This window comes from Pagrus major, chromosome 1 (assembly GCF_040436345.1).
Source record: "Pagrus major chromosome 1, Pma_NU_1.0".
Lineage (NCBI taxonomy): Eukaryota > Metazoa > Chordata > Actinopteri > Spariformes > Sparidae > Pagrus > Pagrus major.
The window spans coordinates 12,139,874-12,167,048 of record NC_133215.1 but is presented as its reverse complement, the minus strand read 5'-3'; the positions used below and the strand labels follow the sequence as shown (position 1 = coordinate 12,167,048).

Genomic DNA, 27,175 nt, shown 5'->3' with positions numbered 1-27,175 from the left:
TCAACCAGAATCATATTTTAAAACTATAGAAAGGTGACTGAACAGATCACCACAAAGCTAAATAAATTGAGGTGATTTTCCTGAATAGTAAATAATCAAATTGTTTTTTTCTTTTGTTCAAATGAAAAAAGAATGACTGTACTGTCAATGATTGCTCCCATGTTTCAGGCAGCTGGCCTCAAATAGCCTTAAATGACTTCTGATTTGTTTTACTTCAGATGCAGCTAACTGTGACAAACTTCACATTATTGAAACATTTCTGGAAACCCTTCATGCCGTTTTAGCGCTTATTTGCCTGTTTAGTGTAGCAGTGAAGGCTCGTGGTTATGATGTCAACAAAATGCCAGGAGACATAACTCTGTATATATAGTGTATTGGCAGGGGAGAGGAATTTCAAGAACTTGGTGTGTCCCAGTGTCAATGAAGTGGGAAATTGCTTTCATTGTCTTAAGTGTCAAACGACTGCACTAAAATTAAATCTGTGTGCTTTGGTTACTTTTTACGAGGGCAGTCTCTTTGGTATGCCATTGCTCCAAACACAGCTGTAGTTGCACAAATAAAGTTGTGTTTATTCATGAAATCATGAAAAAGTATTTGCAGGAGTTGGAAAGAAGTTTTTAGAGAGTTTGTGACTCGAATATATTTTAATTTATAATGGGATTAAACTTTTTTTTTTAAATTAATGTTAAAATGCCTTGATTTCTATTTCAATTTCAGTGATGAAGTGAATTTCCTGAGTAATAGTGACAGTTGATGTAAGGCTATAACCACAAGATCTTGTGTCTCTGTCAAATGTTTAAGTTGAGATCTCAAATCTGACAACTGAACTCGCTGATGTTTGCTTCCTGTGAGCTGACAGGGAATCTTTCTAGACAGTCCAAACAAATGACTCATCAGAATACTGATCACCTCTGACAGGGCTAGGCCAGCATCCTTTTCGTCAAATCAGCACTGTACAGGACGTAAGTTTGTAAGGACGTGTTAGGATTATGTAATAGTTTGCAGCACAGTATACCCTCTTATTTATTTACATTGTAAGCTTAAAGTTTCCTGTGACAGATGAAGATGAAGAAAAATATCGCTTACTAATTGCATCATCCACGGCCGCACATATAAATACTTCTTGAACAAATCCTGTCAGATTCTCCGCTGTGATTAAGTTCTGTCCCGTTTGTGACACAAAGTCTTGATGCGTCTCTATTTCCATCTCTTAGTAGATTCCAAGTAGATCAACCATGCAGACCAGCTGCTCCTTCCAGGAATTTCACCCTCTGGAATGCCATGAGGAATGTAGCATTACACGTTATGGGCTGCATTTAAGTACAGTAACTTTGGAGCTTGAGGAACATCTGTGATGTTCACCCTGTCCTCCCAGCTATCCAGCTTGTATGTATGTATGTATGTAGGGAGTTAACAGTTTGACTGATCATTTGAAGTGAACAAAGGCTGGCATATTATTAGACAGATTGATAGAGTGGACCCTTCCTTTCACCTCCTTTCTGTATGGGTTTTTCAGGCATGCAGCTATAGTCAGCCAGACTGTGGCAGTTTGTTAAAGGTTGTGAAGTCTCTGGGAAGTCTCTGTCAGTGGTGCGTTACTTTGAAACTTTCCAACAACACTCTCATTCAACCCCTGTACCTGCAAAGATATACTCTTATTTGGCTCTTACTATATGATTGGTGCGATACCTGAATATTGAATGACCCGCAGGAAAAAATACTGTACATTTCTGCCTACAGTCACAAATCACTGTACATCAACTCAGGCCTGTTGTGCTTTCAGGCCTACCTAACTCTTTGTTATTGGATTAAAGATGGATGCCAGTCAGTTAAACCGCCAACATCACGCCAACATTTACGGGACAGTTAATTCAGTGAGTGATTTCTCTGTAGATGTTTGTTTTTGAAATCATAAATTAGTCATTTTTAGTCGTGATTTAGGAAATGTACTACACAGTCTTTTGGAACACATTGCAGATGTCACATTACATCTGTCACGCTGACAAGTGTGTCATTTAGCTCCCTTAGATATTCACCACAGAGTCCTTAATGATAAACACATCAGCCATTAGTTGCAACAGCCGCTTTTTTTTTTTTTAGTTTCCTTTGATAGATGATTTGTTGTCTCTGCTGGAGCAGAAATTCATCTATCCGTGCATCCATCCCTGTAAACTTCTTCACCATCAGACGAGCAGATGAATGCTGAAAGACATTAGAGCTTCTTTTATAAATGAGCTGTGTTACAGCGTGTCCTGCATGGTGTCACCAGATGCTCAGGACCTCTATAGAATGTCTTTTGGATAAAATTCAAAAGCTCCCATTTCAGTTTTGGTGGTTAATGTTTATTTGTACAAGGCAGTTATCGGCCAAGACGGCAAAAATGACATAATGTGGCAGCCATGGTGCATCATTTTAAGTACAGAAATCATGTCAGAACAAACTGACTGTACTTAAGTGGTGTCTTTATGGACAACGCCAGTGTAATTTGGTTGGACCGTGTCTCAGAAATAATATTATGTTCTAGGTTTTCAACTCAGTCTTTTAACCTGATCTAGGTTTGCTGAGTTAAATCAAGAGCAGGCCTTCTTTGAAGTGATATAACGTCAGAAAAATCAAAAATCTATAATGATTTTATTGATTTCTGGAGCAAATGACATCATCATAGGTAAGGACAATCTTTTCAGGAGCTGTTAATTATCACCTAACAGCATTTGGAGTTTTAGTCCCATCTGCCAGGCACTGGAAGAACAGCAAGTGTGTTCTTGACATAGTGTCTGATTCACTATTTAACAAAAGGACTATTTGCTTTGGACTTGTGTTTCTCTCTTGGCTTCAACAGGACTGTCTCGGAATTAAATTAAGAGGCTAATTCAGAGGTTTAACCCATTAAGCCTGTAACCTGATCCTAAGAACAGAGCTGGACACCTGACAATATCCTGTCCATGATAGCAGAAGTCAGTTCAGTTTAAACGTCAAAGTCAATATGGGCTTTGTTTGAATTGCCAGTGCGAAATAACTTGACAAAATATTTATATTTAAATACTGACTTCTTGGAGAATCGAATGGAAAAGCATTAGCTTTAATCGTCTCACTTTCTCTTGTCTTCTGCCCCCCCCTGCTTTGAAGAGGAGATAACACTCTCCCAGACCAAACACGTCTCCATAATCTGACAGCCTGACTTGTTGGAGCCCTCCGTCATGGAGCCTCTCTACCCCGATAAGCCTCTTTTCACATCCTGAGTGGTGCCATACTGGTGGCTAGACCAGCTAGGCTGTTCCCCATATTGTCTCTACTGTGTGAAAATCATGTATCTACAAAACATCATTCATTTTCTCTGCTCATGCAGTGGATATTTAAACAGTTTACTTAGCATGACGATAAGGATCATTTCCTCAAACATTTAAGGTCAGTTTATCTGAAAAAAAATTCAATATCAGCAAATTTGGAGGCATATGGGTTTCATGCACCTTATCTTAACCGATGAATGTTTGTCCTTTACATACTGAATGGAGCAGTGTTTATGTGATAAATAAATGAATATCTTGGCTGTAGTGAAAGACGGCATTTCCCTTAAGTCACTTCCTTCTAAAAGAACACTAATGTTTGGGTGGCTTGTTTGCTTTCAAACCATTAATCCACACCAGAAGATCGATATCAATTTCAGGTTCCAGGGTATAATTAGCATACAGCACATTGGACTGGAGGCGAGAGGGAGGGTCGCCATTAAAATTTTAAGAATAACAACAGCAACTCTGTCCAGTTCATTATCAAATAAACTGGGAGTTCCTTAAATGAGCATCAGACGTTAACACGTCAGTTTGAACAAAGCCCCATGGACTCTATAAGCTTTACTTTTCATTCCTAGAAAAGTGGGGCTCTTCACTCAGTCACTTATACACCCATAAACACACAAACACACACCACGCACACACGCACACACACACACACACACACACACACACACACACACACACACACACACACACACACACACACACACACACACACACACACACAAACGTGCTCCAAATGCCTTCCAGCAGCATCCTGCCATCTGCTTCTCCAAAATCAAATCACAGGTCCCAGCCACCCGGTCTGCAGGCGATGCAGCCCCCTCCCACTGATGCGCGTGCACACACACACACACACACAGTGTTACTCACACACAGCGTCACGCACGTGCACTCGGAGGCCCCCCGCTGGGGCCTGGCCACCACCGAATAATTAGACTTACAAGCTGGAAGGGAGGGTTAAAGTGCAGCTGTCAGGTGTGTGTGTGCGGGTGTGTGTGTTGAGGGTCGTGCTCGTGTGAATGAGCGTGCTTACAAAATACATCTCTGTCCACTCTCCCTCCTCGATTCAAAGCTGCTCTTCAGACTGAATGTTAATTGCAGATCTTGGTTATCAGGGCCAGAAGAATCAGCTGCTGCTTTTGAGAGAAACCCCTGTTTTACATCTCAAAGCTGACTGGGCAGGCAGAAAATAAGATTTCTCTAGTTTTTATTGTTTAATCGATGCATTCATTAGTTTCAGGGAACAGTCAGCGGTCCAGTACTTGCTAAGTTGTCTTTTTTATGTAGAAATCATTTATAAAAGATTCAAGGGAACCATAGAAACTGTGACAAAGAGAAGAGGGTCCATCTGATAAACAGAAGGAGACAGAGAAGTTCCAACCCTTACTCTTTTCTTACTTTCTCACAGCTGCCCCAGTCACAGTGTGAGGTAGGTGAGAATGTTAGATTGAAGAGAGTCACAGTGTTGGTCTTCTGATAAAGTACAGAGATGATGCAACTTCGACTACTGTACTGAGTTATACCTGCTCTGTTTCTGAATTGCAGCATTAGCTTCACTTTAGCTGTTTTAATCATATCCAGATCCAATAATTGCTCCATCAAGAGAAAGTCTATGAACAGATAATGGAGGAGAAATCATCGACCGTTTAGTGACCTCTCTTACTTCGCCAGTGCAGTTTTGGGGAACTGGATGTGATCCAGGGTTCCTCTCTGCCTCTTACCCAATGTAGCCTTCAGCCCACTCTGACCCTGACACATAATATGTGGGAAAAGACAGTCGGTGTGTGGTACTGCTATTAAAACATTAGTGATCGATGAGGCACATAGCGATGAGTGGATATCCCATTTTTCCATGGATAAATGCTCAGTGGGTCGTGTGTGCAGATAATCAATTCTGTTCGATCTGACATTCACAACGTTCGAGGGCAAAAAAATACTTGCAAACTTGAATGCAAAGGTGGCGCATTACGACTTATTATAGGTATTTAAATAAAAAAGAACAGTATTGGTTCATGAATGATTTAATCCTCAATACACTGTTTTTATCAGTAGTTCTGCCAACATTAGTTTCTTTCGATTTCTTTTGTTTCCAGTATATTTATTGTAGATTCAAGCATGTCAAGGACATTTAAGATCCAATTGTTCATGTAGCCTCCTGAACAAACGTTTAGTAGATTCAGTCCATATGTCATGCTGTCAGGTCTAACAGTCTGTATGAACATAAAGGATAAGGTTGTTTTGAAGATGAGGTCTGTTTTTTGGCCAGCATTCATCATTTTGTCAAATAAGAGCTTGTCATACTCATTTTTGTCCTCCATTTCACGTGTGAATGAGCATACTTCATACATGTGCATTGGTTCAAATTATTTTTTCAGAAACAGCATATAGAGATTAGCCATATGTCTCTGCTCTAAAAGTTTAAATGAGCTGAAAATTGTTTGTCTCTCTCCGAAAACATCTGACAAAGAATCCTGAAATCCCTTAGCTTTACACGATCCTTTACACTCTGTGATGTTATCAGGATGACAGCCAGTCTGCCCATTAACCAGGGGCTGGAAACCCAGACCCAGACCATTAAGACGGCTGAGCTGCAAGGGCTCAAATGCTCGTCCCTTGGACATCTTTAAAAGCCTCTTGCTGCACACAGAGAGCTGCAGTAATGAGAGGGATGGAACTCCGTGATAATTGGGCAGTCTGATCTGATGTAATGTTTTTGTTTACGTCTTTGCAGCAGTTAAGTGAATGTGCCGTTTCCTCCATGATGAATTGAAGACAGTCACTGTATATCTTTAATAAAATAACATAAGCAATGTTGGTTTTAACTTATTTTCTTTCTTTATCTTATAGTTTGGCAATGTCTTCTGTCTGAAATTCTTAGAGGCAAGTTCGTAAGTGTTTTTGCATTCGTACAGGGTGCATGAAAAAAACAACTGAAGGTCACTCACAGGTCTCAACACTGCGGCAGTTTATCAGGGCACAAATAATTTGACGCCATGCTGTGGAGAAACGCAGCAGGCAGGCAGACAGGGACTACTCCCAACAAACTCCACTTTTAAAAATGTGAAGTGCACAATTTTTCTTTCTCACGGTATGTTTCTTTCTACAGATAACAGTACAGTTAATGGAAAAATGCACACCATCCATTAAACATATACGGCATTTGTAATGACGTTCCCCGGTCTGTGAAACATTTTGTCTAACCCTTTCACTTTATAAAGCCAGCTTAATTTCCCATAATTAAATATTCAACTCAAGGGCAATTACTGCTAATGCCGAAGCTCACTACCCAGGAACAACACATATATAAACAAACAAACCAATTATGAAATCAAATAAATGGAGCATACAAAGGATACGACTTAACCTTATTAAGATCTGAGTAGATGCAGAGGGGATAAAAAACTCAAAATAATGTTTGCTTTTGCAAACAGTTTCTACAAACATCCTGAATCTGCTCAGTTTGGCTCAGTGTGCTCATCAGTTTCCTTTTTTATGATGGTTTCCCAAAAAATAGCTGACACAGGAAACGATTAGACCTTGTTACATTCCGACAATGTTTGAACCCAGAGAAGTCTGTAATTTTGCTCAAGGTAATGTCACGCTCTATCGGTCGCCTGTCGCAGCCCCTGGGAGGGAGTCAGCCTGTGAGGAAGGAAGTTGGCGAATGAGACTAAACACAATGCGATCAAAGCATTCAAAAATTGCTGCTTGAATCACGTGGATGGATCATCATTGGCAACAGTGGTTGTTGAACAATGAAGACAACAACTCACTCATGACCCGCGCTACTTACTGTACATCTTTTGTTTTGTTTTGATCGAGAGACCCCTAGTGGTATAAATGACATACTGTGTGTTTAAATCACAGAAACGTATTACATGATAGGTGAATACAGCAACAGTATTTGCTCTTCCTAAACTTGTGGATATCTGGAACAGCAAATATTATTTGATCACAAACATGTCATTAAGATAACAGCCAGCTAGGTCATACTTCATGGATTACTGAGTTTTGGGGACTGACTGGGCGGTGGATTGTCCTTAGCGTGACGCCTCCTGCACTGTGACACTGTTTCACATGACACGCTCCAATACTCTAAACCAGCCCAGGTCTTACAGTACATGTGTTAGCGGGGACGTGCCGCTCTGCTATCTGGTGCCAACAGTTAAAGGGTTTACATTCATTAAGGTGTCTGAATTCTGCTCACCATGTGATCATATTGATGGGGATGATACCTTGTCATCTGCGCGCCCTCCTGGCAGGACAGTGAAACATGCTGGCAGTTACAGACAGATTAATGAAACCGTCTCCCTCTTTGACTAGCTGGGGTCAAGGCCACACGAGGGCTCCATCTGATTGTCAGACACGAGCTGTTTTCAGGGCCAAGTCTGGATTAAACACCGTCATTTAGGTCAACAGCCATGAAATTTGCATGCCCTCCTATTGTTCTGCACTGTCATTAGCATGCAGCACCATCTGACAGCAGTGCAATCACACCATCCAACCAGGCATCATCTCAGCCACGTTCACAAATATGCTATTGTTTAATATGGGCTCATTTATGAATGAAACTTGTGTTCTGAATTCCTGATACGGTTTGGCGATGTTCCAAGTATATAATACTGAGGGTTAGTATATTACCCCACTTATAATTTGCTCGTTAAATCATTTTAATCTTACCGGGTTATATTGTCCTATTACTAAAAATGAATCCACACCTTCCAGCTGATACCAAAGGGGCCAAAGGAGAACAGGGGGTATCACATATTGTACTTTAAAGCCCTTTAAAACAACTTTCTGATATTTGGTTGACTTAAAAGCTTCTGTAATTATTGTTTTTTATTAAAATAAGTGTTAAATAGCTCTATATTCCAACAGCAGTTCCCATTACAGGGTGTTTGGTCAGTAACCCATGTATTTTTTCTAGTCATTTTCGGGTATCCCTATCCACTTTCTCCAATCAGGCCGGAGAACTCCATAAAGAGGCGGTCCTGTCTCCTCGTGAACACACAGAGACGGCAGGATCTTCCTGTCTGCTGCCATGTCTGGCCAACACTGCTGCACTTTCATGTGGTGACGTAGAGAGGCAGGAGGGGACTGCCAACTGCAAAACGGGCAGGAAGTTAGCTATACAACAATACTTACAGCAGCTTTAATAAACTTGACCAACTAAAAGCTTGACAGTCGGAGACTTAATCTGTGCAAGTCAGAAATATGATGGCATAATGTAGTCACTGTCTGCCCTTTGGCGATAAAAACCGACAAATCCAGACCCCCTCTTTCTCATCCTAGCAGATGGCTTACACACACACACACACAAACACGTGCACACACGCACACACGCGCGCACACACACACACACAAACACACACACACCATCAATGCTTTCCCCCAGCCTTGGTGTGCAATACTTTTATTTTGTATATAAAGCAGAAGTGCCTCTTCCCTGTTTCCTGAAGTGCTGGCATGATACCCTGCATTAGGAACAGGGAAACAAAAAGCTGGCAGACGACACAGAGCGGGGGTGTCATGAGGGGACACAGAGCTGTCGGCTGTGCAGAACGTGTGAAGGCCACAGACGGGGCGGGCGTCCATTGTGTGCTGTGTGATCTCAACTACTTGTTTTGTTTCCTTTGTCCAGGCCTGGCCGTTACCCATTCTTTGCAGCAGGCCTTTCACTCTCCCCACAGGAGATTGACATCATGCTATGGATAAACTCCAGCCCACACACTATTGTTTGTCTACTTGAGTTTAATCATGCTAGTGAAGCTCAGATTGCCTCAGCATGTTCTGGCAGATTAACGTGATGAATGTTTTTTGCACAGGGCAGATCTCGAGCTGTATGTCTAAGTGATCCTGACAACTGTAGCACGTATCGGAGTCTGAGGGTAGAGTTTAATTTGCACATCACACAGTGTCTATTCTTCAAGTGTCTTGATGTGTATCCTTGTTTAACAGTGTTGATGTTTATGTAAGTGGACAGTTTTATTCTTGTTTATTATTATTTATTTATTTGAATAGGGCAACCATGAAATGTTCAGCCCAGTCGCCAGAATAAAGTGAAGAATTTACGTTTCTGCAAACCACGGATAGTTCAAATTTTACGGTCATTCGCACAGTCTCAATCCATGTATATGAGCTTACTTTCACGCCGGTAGATGTGATGGTGGTGCCACCATCGAGGCGAGTTGGCTGCCAAGCCTGAGACTACTGTTTGAGATGACGTCAACATTTGTAAATGTAAAAACAGTAGATATTTTTAATGAGGGACCACGTTGTTACAACATTTTTAAGTTAAACCGCTGAATATTTTTATGGAGATGCTGGGACATTTTCCATCCATGTTTGTGACAACAAAACCAGGTATTTTAAGCTAAAACATGATCTTTTTTCTAAAACCTTACCAAGTTGATTTGTGGACCAAACCTAATCAGGCCATAAGCACCGCGTTGTCTGCCCATGAAATTGATGATTGAACCTACAGAAACATAAAGTTACAACAAAAAGAAATGTAAAGTTTAAACATATCCGTGCCAACTTTTATTCTGGCGACTGGGATGGAAATGCCAGTCACATTCTCAAAGATATTAATGTGGGACTTTGGGGACTTGTGCTGGAACTGCAATATTATATTTTGAGCATTGATTGCCTAGTAGCCCCTTTAAGTGCAATAATATGTTGATTTTTAATTGAAGACTGAGTATTATGTTAATTGGCAACAAAAACCAACATTTTATTCATCTCTTGTGTGTCTCATAGCTCCTCAGCAATTCTCTCCCTTTCTAAATGAGTCAGGTAATCTGCTGAGGCTCATTTGGGCTAAAAGTTGTGCGCGCATGTCGAGGCGCACACTCCCACTCTCTTCATTCCTTCTTGCACAGCTCCATTTGAGTTTAAAGAGCTCGGTGCTCATGTACATTCAGGCGGCCTGAGGTTATGTACTGCAACGACGCTCTTTCTGTTCGTGAATATGCATCGGGGTGAACGAGACAGAGAGAGCCAGACGGCTGTGTAATGTGTTGTAGAGCAAGCTGCCGCTGGCTGGTGTGAGGCGGAGTTCACAGCACTGCTGCGAGTTTCCTTGAATCGATCTACACATTTTGGTAAACTGTCAATTTGAATACATGCTTCTTTTGTTCTGAAGTGCTTTCACCTTCAGTGTCTCCAGTTAAAAATGTGCCTCGTGAATTCATGAATTCCTGTTTATTAAATAATCTTGTTTCTTCTTCAGTTCCTTCAGTGACTGGTGGTTTGGCGGTTCTTTAACATCTGTGTGGCTGCTGTTGAATGTTTAAGCGACTGAAAGCGGCTTGATTTCTTAATACAGCTCCGTATTCGGTAGCTAATGGTTAATGCAGCTAATGCAATGAATCCACAGTAGTGAGTTAATGATGGACTTAGTTTTCTATTTGCTCTTTTTTATGCCGCCGCCACCGCCTTGTCTTGGCTGTCACACGTGCCTGAGATTTACCGCTCTAATCCGGAAGTATTAAAACGTCTCAGAAAGCAGCCTCTGTCTGTGAGTAAGAGTTCAAGTCGAGCTAATAACCTGGTTGGCTTTAGCTTAAGCATCGCCCTGACAAACTTAATTGGCATCTAGCTTTCTGAATGTTTAAGTGAGAGTGTAAGCTCGTGTAAAGAATGCACATCTAGTTCGCCATGAAAGGTTATTTTCCTTTGCAACAGCAGGGGTCCTGTGGAGGCTGACCTTCCCCAAGGCAAGATGCAGGGATCTCAGTGTTTCGTTTTTATTTTGGTCTTCCCCTCAGGACTCAAAACATCTTCTTTGCCTCTTGCTCATTTGGCTACAAGTGATGAGCAGCAATGAGGGGTTTGGTGGTAAATGGGGCTGATGGTACCCAATGATTACTTTGATCATTGTCCTGTCAGCCATTAAAAGAGAGCGTCTACTTTCTTGTGTGTATCTTGGGCTTTTCCACTGCCCTAAATTCACAGCACCTGCTGTTGTGTGACATTGTGTTTTTGGAACAGAGCCCTGATTTAACTTTAAGACCAAGAGAAAAAGGCCTTGACTTATTGCCAGTTTTTGTTTCTATGAATTACTTGAAAAGTGTTGTTTTAGGGGGTATGTTCATTTCGGACTTAGTGTTTTAATGTTAAAGAGGTGAGGGTTCTGTAATTGGTCTAACGAACAGATTCCCTTTGATTCTTTAATATATACACACTCGAAGCCCTTGGCCTGGATCTCCTCTGTTGCTGAGCTAAGCAGGGCAGAAAGTACAGCAGGCAACACCCAGAACACAGACGGATGGTGGGAGCAAGAGAAGGTCAGACGTATGAGAGGAGGGGGTATTGTCGCGTCGTGGAGGGCAAACTTCAGTTTACCCTCAAGACACGTCACCCAGCCAATACAGAACCCCGTGAACAGTTCACTTCACTGATTGGCCGAGACAAGGCCTAGCAGGATTGTGCTGGCGATGGAGTGCCATTGGCTGTTGATCCTGGCAGTGGCTGACAAGAGCAAAGAAAAACACGGACAATGCGGTTTGACATTCATACACTCCTTTTACTTCTGTGCTCCAAGTAATGTGCTGCAGAGTTTTTTGAGGTTCTTTTGAAAGAAGAAACACTGTTATGGTCACATTTTCAGCATAAATGAACATGTGTTTCAAGTTTTAAAAGCAGCATCATGATTTTATCTTTTATCAGAGGATCTGGATCATTTACAGCTTGAACATGCATATATAAACCTTTTTATACATCGACTTTATAGAACATTATCCAACATACACATTTCAGTGAGATGCAGGCTGCACTAACGAGATGCTGTTGTTGGGTAAGGCAATAACAAACTAGAGCAGCGGGAGAGCGGGTTGACGGAGGGAGAAATCAATCCTCACAGCCAGCACAGCAGCAAGTAGCTGGAGGGATCAAATCATAACCATCAGTGGTGACATGATGAGCGAGTGAGTGAGAGCTTGGCAGATTGTCAAGACCACATCATCATCACCATGAATATTACTGGTGAATGTGACCGGGGGTTAGTTGATGGCAATAAGTGATTTTACAGCCACAATGTGCAAGATTTTCATTGTCATTGTAACGCCTGTGTGTGGTCAGACTTCGTGCCTTGTGAGGCCGGAGATATCTTTGCTTTTAGTAATGCGTTCTCATATGCATGATGGCTAGCTCTCGTATCATGCGTCCGTTTGTGCACGACTCCAGAAATTAACACTTCATGTCCGTAAGATGCAATACTCACATGAACAGTAGGGGCAGTGTAGTGCCAGAATGTGACAGGCCAGGAGTCAGGTAGCATGTCCGTAGCAGCAGGGGCTACAATGACGGACTGAGTTCTCTTGCATGCCTTCTAGTAGTAACCTCCAGTAACACACCTAGTATATAGGCAAATATGCCAACAACTACATTCATGACGACGCTGAGTGTCTTTATAAACACGTGGTTAACAATAGTGACATCTATCACTGTCTATTAAAAGTACATCTAAGTTATAACACCATGATTTAACAGACTTTGTCATTTAACATAATTTCTCAACCACTTGACCTCCTTTCATTTTTGCCTTTTTAAAACCTGTGTCCATACAGGCACCATTTGTCTCCATTTCCCCACATTCCCCTGGGTGTCACAGGCCAGCTGAAAAGTACTTTATCACAGGCCACAGCAGTGCTAACCTTGCAGAGAAGGAGGCGTGTGTAGGGGTGAAAGTAAATGAGAATACAGCCAGGGGCCTTCTCGACAGAGAGATATAATATCCAAGCCCTGAGTTCCCCTTTCTTCACAGTAAGCCTGTTGCCTCAGGTGAAGCCAGGGCAAGTGTGTCCCGGGGCAACAGGAAGATAACTCATAATTAATCATAATTGGAAATGAAATTAATGTAATTTAGTCAATGTTACAATTAATATGCCTACCTGGCCTTAGAGCTTAGAAATAGGACACAGACTAGACACACAATCGGGGGAAAATTTAATGCGTTTTTTGAACGTCCCATCGCACTAACATTTAGCCCTGTCTCGTCTCGTCTTGTCAACCAGAACAAAAGATACATTTTGTATAATTTTATTATCAAGGATCCTTTTCTTAGCTCATCACTGTTTGGTCTTAGTCATGACAAAATGGTTGTCGACAAACATTTTTCGTCATGGTTTGTTGAAATGAAATTAACATTGAGGAGACGGTAAGCTTAGCTTTGCACAAAGACTAGAGACGGGGAAATAGCAACTCCGGCTCTGTTGGTAACAAAATTATCCCGCTAGCCCCTTCATATCACAAAATTAACATGTTATATCTCCTTTGTTTAATCCAAACAAAGAAAAAACTAAAGTACAAAAACAACAATTCAGCATGTTACAAAAGGTTACGTGCTGGACTATTGAGAGGGTTGCTAAGCAAAGCTAGCCTTGTATTTAATGGACAGGTATCAATCTTCACATCTGCTTTGCTTTTACTTTGACCTATCACCAATGTCCTCTGACTGCTGATGTCATCACTGCTGGTGGTTTCCCTGCAGGGGACAGCGCTCACTTAGGCAGCGTCTGTGTTGATGTCTGACATTGTCCTCAAACAAATGACCGGCATGCTCCGTACACATCCTGCTGAGTGGATGGAAAAATACAACCCAGAGTTATCAGTTATAATGTCTACACACCGGAGGAATCAGAGTGCGGATTAAGGTTAGAGGTCACTGAGAAATCACATCTTATGTCTGCATGTAATCGTCTCTCACCATCACAGCTCGCACTACACCGGAGTCCATTTTTGTCACATACATTGGACTATCCACGTGGGCTGTTGCTATAGTGATTCTACCGCCTGGGTCCTTACAGTATGGTGTGACGATCAGCTGCCAAATTCCTGAGTGAGTGCTCATGTAAAGAATGGCATCCACTCCAGCTATGTCAAACCTTTGATAACCAGCCACAGCTCAGCATCATGGACAAATATGACACTGACTCAGATTCTTTTCATTTATCTCCATGTAAGGATGAGTTTTATTTCAGTGATCGGACAAAAGAGGAATATAAAGGGCATGAAATACTGTTTTTGATTATTTATGAGTATGTTACAGATACTGCATCCAGTTTCATGTTTAATTCATGCTGTCTGTATGTAGGACATGCAGAAGTGTCATGTGAAGTGTCTCATTTATTATTAATGAATGTGTAACTATATATTTGTTTGCGTTAAATACTCCACTTCTGCTGTTTTAGCCGTGCGATGTCTCACTCCTACACCACTCCTCTCAGCCTCCAACTCTTCTTTTTACTGTGCAGATCGTTTGTGCGTTTGTGTTCAGTAGCCATTTAGCTTTTCTGGACCACCAGTTCTTCTAATACCCATCTTACACACACAGACACACACACACACTTTCCCCCCACTGTGTCAGCCCCCAGTCTCCCCCAGAGGATCCATCTGCCCACAATCTTCAGCCATCTAGTACTCCTCCTCCTACTCTTGTTTCAAGTGTGTGTGTGTGTATGTGCGCGCGTGCATATACTGTTCATATGCCAGGCAGGCAGTGTGTGGGTGCACTTGTGTGTGGTGGTGGGGTGGGATAATGAGTGGATCTTTACCTCCTTTGTCTTCCTACTTGTCCACCTACAGCAACAGAGGGATAATCTGTGAGTGTGTGCATGTGTGTGAGTGTGTGTGTGTGGGCACAACTCACCATATTTTAAAAGTAACTCCTATTTCCGTCTCCAGGGGTGGGTCGTGGGTGGAGAAGTAAAATCGGTCGGATCTGCAGAGAAAATGACGATCACAGCGTGAGACAGAATAGAAAAAGCAAGACAAATGACCCTGCGGCACAGACGCTAAATGCACCGCTCTCCTCCCATGACTCTGCACTGACTCTGCAGTATTCTGGACGTCACAGTGTTTTGACCTTCGTCGCGTCGTTGTGCTCTGTGCTGTACATTCAAATGCACGCAGAGGCGCACAGTTACACCCCTCACCGTACCACACCCATCACACAGACTGATTTTTTTTAATTGGCCTATTTCAATGAGCGCAGAGTGAAGCAATTATTTCACATCCAAAAATACCACAGTCACATGAATGAAATGAAAGCCGGTAGAATCGTGCTGCAGAATCATGTGGGATCCCTGGAAGTGGAAGGGACGCTGACGAACCAAACTCCGTCCTACACGCCTTCTAAAAGAAACTGTTACAAAAGCATTAATATGAAGTCAACAAAGAGCGTGTGGGACTTTCTACCTCCTAGTATTCACAACAACTGAATGCACCCTTGAGCAGCGCTAAAAAGCTAAAAAACTAATTTAGTCAAGTAATATAGTTAAACAATTCGGAGGTACTGTAACTCGTTTGTGCAAGATGATACTGTTTTACTTTCTACTGCACTACATTTTTTCATGGTTGAACTTCCAAAAAGAATGAGATGTTCATCAAAGATGATGCAGTCCTGTAACTTCTAGACAGTCTATAGAGAAGTTAGAACTGGCTCCATCTGGACCAGGTATACCAAAGTTAGATTCACTTTTAGTTTACTCACCAAAATAAGCATTTTGTGTTTATCCTTAAAGCCTTAACCTGACACGCCAGTCACCCGGGAGGCAGGCAGGTGATTGGACGAGAAGCTGTCCATCACTGTGGATCATGTGCTAACTTCAACCAGTCAGATCAACAGTAAGAGAGCATTACCATCAGTGGAGCCCCTCCATAAATCAAACTCTTGCCTAAGCCAGTCAGGAAAAGAGCGAAAACATCTTTTCCATCAACATCCGTGCGAAACCTCTTGAGGAGCCGCCATTGTTATTTTCAAATGAACAGTGGCTTCTCTCGCCATCGTCACACCTAAACCACACCTTGTATCTGCAAGTTGTTTCTCGGCCACAAACGCAAAGCTTGAAGCCTGGCGAGATGGATTCTGGAGATCACATGATCATGTGCTCTCGGGAATCCAGCTGCTTTGCAGGGTAATTAAGAGCTAACAAATGCAATTAATCCATTTCCTTATTTAAACTACACATGCAAAGCAGATTTATTTTTGCTTCTGCTTTGTTTATATCCATGTGTAATCACTTAGACTCTTCCCTACTTTTGCTGGTTACCGCCACTGTCAATCAGTAGATGAGTGCGAACCTTTACTACTACTACTGTCGCAAAATGTACTATGGTGACGCAGAAATAATGGACTACAAGCAACGCATTGACTTTTTCACTGTACACGTTTTGAATAAAATTAAATGAATTTGAGAATGCCGAACTCATACAGAGCATTTTGTAATTATTTATTGCTACTTTTTGTTCTTGTGAAGGATCAGATGACTTCTTTCACCGCTGCTTCGGAGTAGTGAAACAAGTAAATGAGTATCACACCCGTCTGAATCAATCTTTCTCCTTACCAATCTTCCTCCAGATTACCTGCCTGCAGGACTTCTTCGGGGACGACGATGTATTCATAGCGTGCGGCCCAGAGAAGCACCGCTATGCCCAGGACGACTTTGTGTTGGATCACAGCGGTAAGGCTTCCACAGCCTTTATGACTGGTAGGCCTGACTAAGACTAACTAAACATCCGTGTGTGTGTTTGTTTGTGTGTGTGTGTGATCCCCTCAGTGTCCTTCCTCGCCTTTCATCTCTAACTATTGCTCGCATCCCTCTTTTCCTTTAGGAAGTTGACTGCAGGGTTAAATACTTTCCACTAATTTCCATTTCCACACACCAATTCTTGCTGTCGGGTAAAGAAAGGAGGCTGCACTCCTGTTTTCTGAGTGAAATTGACTTCTTGTTTTTGAATGTTTTTGTATATATGTTCTGTACTGTACATGCTGTACATACAGTATATTAGGCACACCCTCTGTTTTCTTTATCGTGTTGAAAAAGTTGGAGAGCACACAGGCAGGATATGACCTCTGTAAACCAGCAGATCCATTCACAGTCAAAGCTACAGTATGTAGAACTTCACCCAACTCTGGATGACCTTGTGGGAAGGAAAAGCAGTTTATTATAGTAACAGTCCAAAGCATTGACATCCGGCTTCATTTTTTGTTTTGTCAGGTTAGGTAACAACAGGGAGGCATTTCCTAACACACACTGTGTTGAGGATGAGTGATGGTGAATTGGTCGTATTCAGAGATAGTTCGGAGCCTTCGTCCCACTTACACTCCTGTGCTCTACTTTTAAGAATTAGGTCTTTGAAAGAACAAAAAAGGCACACTGCACTCTCTGTCGAGGGTACTGAAGCTGCTCTTGCTTTTGCAAAAATGGGTCCAGACACTCAACTGTTGAAACATGGAAAGAATAAAAATGGCCTGCACAATAGATCAGTAGAGCCCATTACCGCCACCCTCAGTAATATGCTATTAGTTAGTGTTAAAGGTTCCAGTTTTTGTTGAAAAATATTGGGTTTGTTTGCTTTTCGTACATACAGCAGGGAAGAAGTTGTACTATATTCAGAACCCCTTTTTAATCAGTCAATGAAATATGTATGTGGTGATAAACAGCACTGGGAGCACATTAGAAATGCACTGTGGGTGTGCTTCTGCGGGCAGGTTCTGTCATTACGTTATACCTCTCACCGCCTACACCCTCATTAACACAACCCTGACAAGTTTACCACAAGCTTCATTACAACATCTGCTCTTACAGCAACACCACTAAATCAGCGGCGGCATGCAGCGAACCATAAAAACCAAAGCTTGTGACTTTTCTTTCATGTGTTCAAAGTGTGCTGTGATCATTCCAGTCTATGTTTCATTCCAGAGAAAACACGAGCTGTTATGCCTTTGCTTTGAAAATACAAGGCATCACTGATGTGTACCAAGTCTCGATATGAGAGTCTATAATTAATTCTAAAGGTGCATCATGTAGTTATGGGGGAAAAAAATAATCAGAAGAGAAAGATCTTCATTGACAGATTGTTTTAAGCCTTAAGAAACTAGATAAATAAACTCTCTCTCATGACTGAATAAACTGAATATACAAACTTAAATGACAGCACAATTTCATTCTGTTTTACCATCATACTGGCGGACCCTGCCACCTTTCTAGCTTCAAACAGTGTTCTGGGGACCTTGTTTTCCTCTGAGAACAGCTTGTTTATTCACTTATGGAAACAATACATATTTCTGAGTTTATATTATTACCTCATTAATGAGTTTGAATTTCCTCTCCAAACATACATAGTGCCCCTTTACCAAATCAATAATGAAGGCTATCTTTCCCTTCTGAAAACTAGTCTAAATAATGCAGGCGTTTAGGTGTACTGTTTGTCTCAACAAAGTCACCAAAAATCAACAATTATTTGATAGTAACCACATTAAATCTATTGTAAAACCAATTCTCAGAGCTGCTTGGTTTTTTTTTTGGTTTTTTTTATGGCCACTATCTTTTTATTTCTAGTCATTCATGGAGAGGATTATATCCTGCATTACAACATTTCTTGTTGGGTAAAAAAATGAGTTTGGTATCATCAGTATCTCTGTGCGGTGGAAAAAGTTACCTGGTCATAAAGGTCGTCTTGGTTACTTATCCTTCAATCAGATTATTATTAATTGAAATAATTTTTGGATGGCTATTTTTTTATAGAAATGTATTGTATATAAGTGTAACTTTATCATATTAGCCAACTCATTTATTTGTTCCTCTGTGCTTCTGTATCTGTTTTGACTAAACACCATTCACCTGTTTGTTGCTGCCTCTCTGTCCTCATAAACAGTTCTCACCAGCATTCATGAAATCATGCCACATGAATAACATTAGCAGGGCCGGACTCATTGTGCAGCAGCTTGTTGGGCATAATTTTGCCACTTAAACTCCGACTGAGAAGAGAGGAGAAGTCTGTTGATAGAGGAAGGTTAATATATACGACAGTGACCCTGAGTGTGTTGTCTCCCCAGAATGCAGAGTGCTGAAGTCGTCCCACAGCCGCTCTGCTACTCCGAACAGGACAGCTAAAAGCCCTGCACGCCGCAGCAAGTCTCCCGGTGCAGGTAGGACACATGACTGCACACTATGCTGTACACAGTCTAGAAACTATTGAGTGATATTCATGGATATATAGCATAATAACTCATAAATACACAATTTGGAAAATCTGGTCCTGCAAATTATTTCTTTATATGTGTGAAAATATGTTCCTCAAATATATGTATACATATATATTTAAAAAATCCTGTTTATCTGATGTCAAAGTAACACTGTAAGTACACTTCTGGTTGACAGGCCGAGTGATAGCCTTTTGTATCTGTCAGCCTCGTCCTCAACACTCAACAGCTGTGATGAGTGACTAAGCAATTTGTGTGGTGCATTGAGAGATGGTGACATTCTGCTGAGTAATTGGTGTTCTACAAGGCGCTACATCAAGACGAGGTCATTGAGAGGTTGACAGTTCGGAGAGCTTGCAGTCTTAATTTAGCTTTTACTTTAACCAGTTTCACAGTGTCGTCGTGGTGCGATTATATCGAATCACATCTGCCTGACTATTCTTTGTTTGTTCCTGACGCATGCAGCGAGGCAGACTGTCCACTACTCCACCAGTCAGTCTCCAATCAAATCCCCAGGTGAGGCTGGTGATGGTGTCACACAGTTTGCCTAATGAAACACCTGTCATGTTAATGCACTCTGGCAGCCGGGGTGAGGTAACCCTTGAGAGCAAAACAAGCTTCGTGCAGCTTCTTCGCGCAGCTTCTTCTCGTCTGTTAAGGCCGACTCTGATGGTTTAAGAGTTGCCACTTAAACACTGTGAGTCAGTGGGTCGATGAGTCCAGCCCAGTCCAGACTGAAGAACATGATGGATTGAAAAATCTGTGCTGATAGACGTAGTCCCCAGATTATGAAATTATGTTGGTTATTCAGTGACATGGTGCTGAGCTGCAAGCTCTTAAACAATCTCAATTTCTTTTTGTTACATAATGTTTCGCCTTCTCTTTTGGCTTATTTCCTTCCTTCCCTCTTTCTCCCGCTCTGACTCAGACTTTACCACAGGATGCCATTTATTATACACATTTATGTAATTCGAAAGCCAGCTGCTGCAGAATCCACTGATTCAAAGCCACGAACTGATTAGACTCACTCCTCAGCTGTGTTAATTAAATCCTGCTCTCGCTTAGCAGCTGAATCACATTCCTCTTCATCTGTAGTAGCCGAGATACTCAAAAGTTAAACCATACTTTGAAAAAGTTAACAGCTAATGTCACGTACCGAAGCGTGTTTGAGTTTTTCTCGAACGTTGCTTCAAACATTCCTTAATGAAAACAAGTTAAATACCCAGAGGAGGGAGGGTTAAGCGAGGGGAAAAAAACCTCTAAGTGATTGTACAGTGAAACAAAACTCTGAAACAGGAGTGCAAAGACGCAGCCTGTAGGCAGTGTGAAGTGATTTTCTTCAGCTCAGCCGGGTTTATGCAGATGAAGAGACTTTGAGTTTAAGTTTGACGCATTATGTCTCTGTATTTGTGCCAGAAACCAAGAGAGCGGGAGGCAGAAATAGTCTCTTCTTCAGAATGAATCACTGAAACAATAGAAGCCCTCATTCCTGCTGTATTCCTTCGCACCTTGTGTTACAATCTAAGTATATTATGGATAAATGTTGCATAGTGGCAGTAAGTCCTTTTTTCTTGGGATATTTACAGTGACAACACAGCCCTTTATGATGTAAACTGAACCAAAGTATTTGAGTCATACTTTAGGCCTGTAAATATAGCCAAAGGGACTTTATTTTTTTGGCTTTTGGCGTTGTGCACCTGGAACGCTTTGAAGTCAGAAGTTGGAAATCTCAACTTGGAAATTCTGACCTTCGACTTTGACTAGAGCGCAGCTTCAATATTGCATTGTTTGCCTTTAAGTGGCGTATAAGGTCCGAAATGATCATACAGCTCCCTCTTTTGAAGAATCTGCAACCTGCTAAACTTGTAAACAACTACCCAGTGAAGGGCACGTTCTTAATGTATGCTAGCTGCATCTCCTGGATGTATTGTTAAAGATGACACAGAAATACTTTAATGTATCTGGTACCGTAAAGGAAGCCATCTTTGAACAAACATTTGTGTATACACAACCAACTGTTATAAAATAACTTGTACTCACAGTCAGAATTAGTCTTTCCCATGCTCTTACATATTCCCTTCCTGTGTTTTTTTTTTCTCTCCATGTAGTAAACGGTGTCTCAAACAGCCAGATCTCAACTCCAAGATCCACCAAGTCCTCCACTCCGTCTCCCACCAGCCCACGACCCCTCCCCAGTTTTAAGGTAAGATGGTATATCACATCCACATTTGTCTCCATGTTACAGTGGATGATGTGCACACAGACCAAATGCAAATGCACCGTAACACACTATCTGTACAGTGCAGTATGTGTTCTACACAGCATATACTGTGGGTATGTATTCACAGATCTCTTTACATGTATTATTTTATTATCTCACCAATAAGCTGTGTTTGTATCTTTGAGGCGTAACAAACATGTTGAATTTCCTCCCGTAGAAAACCTTTGCAAAGCCTTTTCCTTTTTTTTTTTTTTTTTAAATTTTGAAATCTGCATTGTTTACTTCCTTCTTTGCCAGCCTTCTTTCCTTGCCATATTACTGCCACCTCTTGATTAGTGGCAGAGCATAACTTCTTGGCAGGAATGTATAGTATATTGTGTCACCTGTGTGCAACGGTTACCTTTGAGGTTTTGCGGTTGGACGTCCGGCAGTATCCGGCCTCTTTAAAATGTCAAAGCTGTACTGGACTTTGCTTTGATGGCTGACTTGATAAAGTGCAGGTCTGCCACCTCAGAGATCGCACAAGCATAAATTAAGGCAGTACATTACGGTGGGGGATAAGGCCAAATCTTATTGACCTACTAACCGCAAGATGATGAAATAAATCTGTGTCAAGTCATCAAGTCACCGACTGACAGCCTATTCTGACCTACAGGTCTGTGTGCAGCCCATGTTGCAGTTTGAGATACTAATCTGATTTATTGATGGATTCTTCTGTAAGCTGCATGTTAGTCCTGAACTACAGTTTCTAACTGCTCCAGCCAGCTGGCAAACCTCCTCCAGAGTGCCACCGTCCCTCTCTAAGCCCAGTCAAAGACTTATCCATCCACATTCATTTGGCAGGATGTTAGAATTTTATGATTTACTGACAGCTTTAGAATTAACTGGCAAAGAGGCTGAGAAGAGCGATATGTTTTGAAAAACTACATGAGGAAGCACAAAGATGTTACTGGCATAGTTATTCTCTCTCTCTCTTTCTCATTCACCCTGACTGAAGCGGTCACATGGAGGTGGTCAGGTAAACTAAAGTGATGTGTTATCAGAGGGAAAAGCTTTTTTATGTATCCAGTCGTAAAGAAGACCTAGAAGGTGTCTCCTTTTTATTTTGGTGCCGAGGGCTGCCCTTTTAGACTAAATAATAGATCCTTACTGTAAGGTGATGAGCATTAAAGGTACAGAAACACTACTGCACATGATGGAAAAGATCACTGCTCTGATTTTAATGCTGGTGTCATGCATTTAAGTCGGACATTTCCTAAATATAGCCAAAAAATAGCTGTGCTCTGCAGAAATGGCACTCTTGAGAAATGAATCATTCATTTGGAGCCATAAAGGTTTAATGTGCATTGATGATGAGTGGATATGGACGAGGAGATCTGTTGCAGCAGCTCCGACACCTTGTGCATTATGAAGGACAGGCCTTATTATGACCTAGTTCACTATTTATATAAATAATAGTTATTTTTGGGTTGATGTTTAAGTTGGTTTGTCTAGGTTAAGAATTTAAATAATCATGTATCTGAAACAGCGATCGACAAAATGCCGTCAGTCAAAGCCACTCAAACATTAGTTGACCCACTAATAATAAACCACCGATGTTTCATCCATGTACAGGGTGTTTTGTGGGCGCTTTAAATGTCCACGGTTGCCATGGTGATTTGTCTGTGGGTTTTGTTTCAGGCCAGGCGCCTCATCTCTGTTTTTGTTTGTGTTTGCAGATCCCCGCGTCACATCACGTCTCGTCGCCAAATGTAAATGGCACGTTGAACAACCACCAGGAGCAAACCAATCGACTGAGTCCGGAGGGTACGTCCTCTCCTCCCCTCCCCTGTCCTCTACTCTACTTTTATGTCCGAGTCATTCTTCTGATCTGCCAACTAAGACAACGCTGCTGCATGGACTCCCTCGTCCTCTAGCACGTGGAAGTGACATTGACTATCACTTTTAAAACCTTCTTTTCCCATCAGGCCACATTTCAGAATTTGCTTACCCACCAAAAATGGCAAAGAGTAGGCCTCGTGTGGAGGATAAGAGCGAAATATTCCAGTGCTGTGTGTGCAGACAATTAACTAAATGATTTTAGGGCTGTGTGTGTGTGTGTGTGCATAATACTGCTGCTCTGCTCATTAACTGCCACAGGAGGACAAGTAGCGATCACTCTGCATCTTGGTGTCTGTGTTTTATTTTGCTGCCCAGCATGTGGGCCCTTAATTCAGTCTGAGAACTGGTTGAGTTCCTGCCAGAGCTGCTTTAGTTTTATTATCCAACAAAGCAGCTTGTCTGTTACCTGTTGTAACCCCGGTCTCCCCTCAGCAGTTAATGGTAACCGCTACCCACCCGCCTCCACCATCTTGGAGAAATACAAGATTGGCAAGGTCATCGGGGATGGCAACTTCGCCGTGGTCAAAGAGTGCGTGGAGAGGTAGGTGAAACACATCCAATCAGACGGGAAATGTTTAATGCACAGTTGGCAGCCGTCTGGAGTGATCGCGCGGCAGGTCGCCGTGTCGTGCAGCTTAATGAGACGTGCATCACGTGCAGTAACTGCTCCATCAGGGTTTATAAGTCCTGGTGACAGGCATTGTGGAGACGGAAATATCCCATGGATTAAACCCAGCGGTGAATTCACTTCATTAGCCTTTTAATCTCTGAGTCAACACTTTGCCCAGGCAGACGGGGGAGATGATGCTGATGATGATGATGAGAGGAGGCCTGTCAAGTGTGTGTGCTCTCATAATGCGAGGCACCTTCCTGGAAAGTACTTAAAGGTGCCCTGAGGAGTATCTTGTAAACAAACCGTCATGTTTACAGTGGTTACTTTTTACCAAAATACACCCGAAGAAATATGTTGAGTTAATTTCCTCCCTCAAAAAAATATTTACAAAGTCAATTTCCTGAATCTGACCTATTTGATATGTGTTCAAAGGTCGACTTACTCAGCTTTCCATTGCATCTGACTGTAGTGAGTATTTTTTAAATCTGGCTTTTCATTTGGAGTAATGTCATGGCCTTAAATAAAAATAATAAAATTAAAATGTAATCATTGGTTTTGCATCATTTTACCCCTGGTGTTTGTTTCTAATATTGTTTAATTGACTGTTTATTTATTGATCTGATCTGCGTTGTTTAATTTTGAGGCCCTTTGGGCCGCATGTTTGTTAGAAAGGAGCTACATACTGTAAAAAGGTTGAGTTAAGGTGTAGTTGAAAGCACACCGTGTTAGTGTTGTTTACTGGAACATCGTCAATAATGTTGCTCCACAGCCATCATTGAAACTGACTGACGTTTTTGTAATTTTATAGCTTAGCGACTTGGGGAGAAAAGATCAAATATGGGAGAAATGATCCTTTCAAACACGTTTAACGTTGTGAAAGGGTCTTTTGTAACCCAAACAATGTTTTTTGTTGCACAAGCCTAACAGAACAGAACAGCGACAGAAAACTGATGAGAAACAGACAATAAGTGCACTTAGCATAAAAGTGATAAGTGAATAAGTGTATAATATTATGTTCTGAACTCTGGTCTCCTGAATGAGAGACGTAACTCACTCGGCTCGCTTTAGGTATGGTTTTCAACGGTGTTTCATAAGTTGAAATGATCACAGGTGCATCCTCATGTGAATGTTAGCAAGCAGGACATTTTGTTGTTATAGTGATGTTAATTTGAGTTTCTGCTCTAAGGACTCTAGGAGCATTAGCATCGATTAGTGGAAGCTAATTGTGATCCTCATAAAGAAACAAAGGACATACAGTACAAGTGAAACAGAGACCAGCTCATCAAAACACAGTGTTCCATCATCCCTTTCAATATGTATGTTTTGCAACATGAAACAAAAAAAACAACAGAAAACCCCCTTTTACTTTTTGTTTGTGAACACCAGTGGTTTAACTCCTAGAAGTGAACACCGGAGCGACACCGTGACACCACTGTCTGATGTGGTTACAGGTGCTACAGAGCTCACTTGAAACTATCTTTGAACCTGAGATGGCTGTGAAACACTGTTCTTCATCTTGGTGTGAAGTTACTCTTTCTCTCACATTCCTGTTGAGTCTGCACTGTTTCTCTGCTCATTGTTAAAAGTTGGCCAGTACAGCTGAAATACCTTTCCAATAACTCTGTGGCAGCGCTCCTGCTCTCAGTAACTGCAGCTCTCCTGTGAGCACTTGATTTGTATTACAGACACAGTTGCAGCGTCAGTGCTGTTTTTATTGTTTGCTCTAATTGCGCTGTTTCTCTTCAGGTCCACGGGAAAAGAGTTTGCACTGAAGATCATCGACAAGGCCAAGTGCAGTGGAAAGGTCTCGTTCTGTCTTTTCTCCCCCCCCAATCTCCTTCTCCAATTACTTCTTCTCTTCTTTATATGTATTGCCCTCAGCCCCATGCACACACTCGTAAGGAAGGGTCATATGATAGCACTCCATCATTAACACCCACACACACACACCACAGGATCACCTGCTGTGCGTGTCTCTGATCCTCTTATCCCACACAGTTAGATTAGGCTGGCAATGTTTAATTCATCACCTAACTCAAATTGTCTTCACACTCTCACACACAGACAATGACACACACTGATTCACACTCTCTTGACACCAATTCAGATTCACTCAACAACGCGGCGTCTTTTTTATCAGCATAATAGCTCCGTGTGTAAACCCTGTGTACCGGAGGATACAGTAACAAACTCACTCGGTATTACTTGTTCTTGGCGTGTTTCCAGGAGCACCTCATAGAGAACGAGGTCGCAGTGCTGCGGAAGGTGAAACACCCCAACATCATCATGTTGATAGAGGAGGTGGACACTTCCTCTGAACTCTACCTGGTCATGGAGCTTGTGAAGGTACAGTAGAGGCTAATGGGGGGCAGTATCAACGCACAATCCTCATTTCTCTGTGTGGTTTTGATGCGTGACCTCTTCGCTGATGTCGGCACAGGGAGGAGATTTGTTCGATGCCATCACGTCCTCGGCAAAATACACAGAGAGAGACGCCACCGCCATGGTGTACAACCTCGCCGGAGCTCTGAAGTACCTGCACAGCATCAACATCGTCCACAGAGACATTAAACCAGAGAACCTGCTGGTATATATCAACACTCACATCACTTCCTTGCCTACTAATCCAGTTTATCAGCGGTTATGTAGTATGAGTATGTATTTCACTTTAGGTGTTTGAGTATCCAGATGGCACCAAGTCTTTGAAACTGGGGGACTTCGGCCTGGCCACCGTCGTGGAAGGACCTTTGTACACTGTATGTGGAACTCCAACATATGTGGCTCCAGAAATCATCGCAGAGTCTGGGTAAGATACAACTCTTCTTTGGCAGAAACCTGTATGGAGGCTTTCAGTACCTCTTTAGTTTTCACCAGGGACGCTGCACTTTTTTTTTTAGAGAAGCATGCCCAGTTTTTTACTGAGGTTTGGTTTAAATGGAAACATCTGTTCTGTGTACAATGGAAAGAGTAGAGATGTGGTTCTGCAGTACTGCTATGTTGTAATCAACTGTATAGAGATTATACAGAGATTGTCATGTATCGGCATACTGGATAAAATAACAAAAACCACGTACATATATATTCTACGTGCATAGTTGTATATTTACTTACATATCATTATAGTCGGATGAAAAGTTTGTCTGTACGTTGTAGTTTATTTTGTTGTTTCATGTCCAGTC

General features: G+C 41.8%; 1 protein-coding gene across 9 annotated transcripts in view; it reads left to right on the top strand.

Moving 5' to 3' along the window:
- dclk2a (doublecortin-like kinase 2a) overlaps nt 1-27,175 on the top strand; it is a 45,440-nt gene that overhangs the window by 8,517 nt on the left and 9,748 nt on the right. For 2 of the 9 annotated variants that reach the window (XM_073476053.1, XM_073476122.1), the window contains exons 3-12: nt 16,654-16,783; nt 19,135-19,227; nt 19,747-19,797; nt 21,390-21,484; nt 23,221-23,308; nt 23,816-23,924; nt 25,743-25,800; nt 26,223-26,342; nt 26,437-26,583; nt 26,669-26,802. In XM_073476053.1, the coding sequence (XP_073332154.1) occupies nt 16,654-16,783; nt 19,135-19,227; nt 19,747-19,797; nt 21,390-21,484; nt 23,221-23,308; nt 23,816-23,924; nt 25,743-25,800; nt 26,223-26,342; nt 26,437-26,583; nt 26,669-26,802 (1,025 nt within the window). The remainder of the gene's footprint in view (nt 1-16,653; nt 16,784-19,134; nt 19,228-19,746; nt 19,798-21,389; nt 21,485-23,220; nt 23,309-23,815; nt 23,925-25,742; nt 25,801-26,222; nt 26,343-26,436; nt 26,584-26,668; nt 26,803-27,175) is intronic. The other 7 variants (XM_073476079.1, XM_073476071.1, XM_073476062.1 and 4 more) reach the window with 7 other exon arrangements.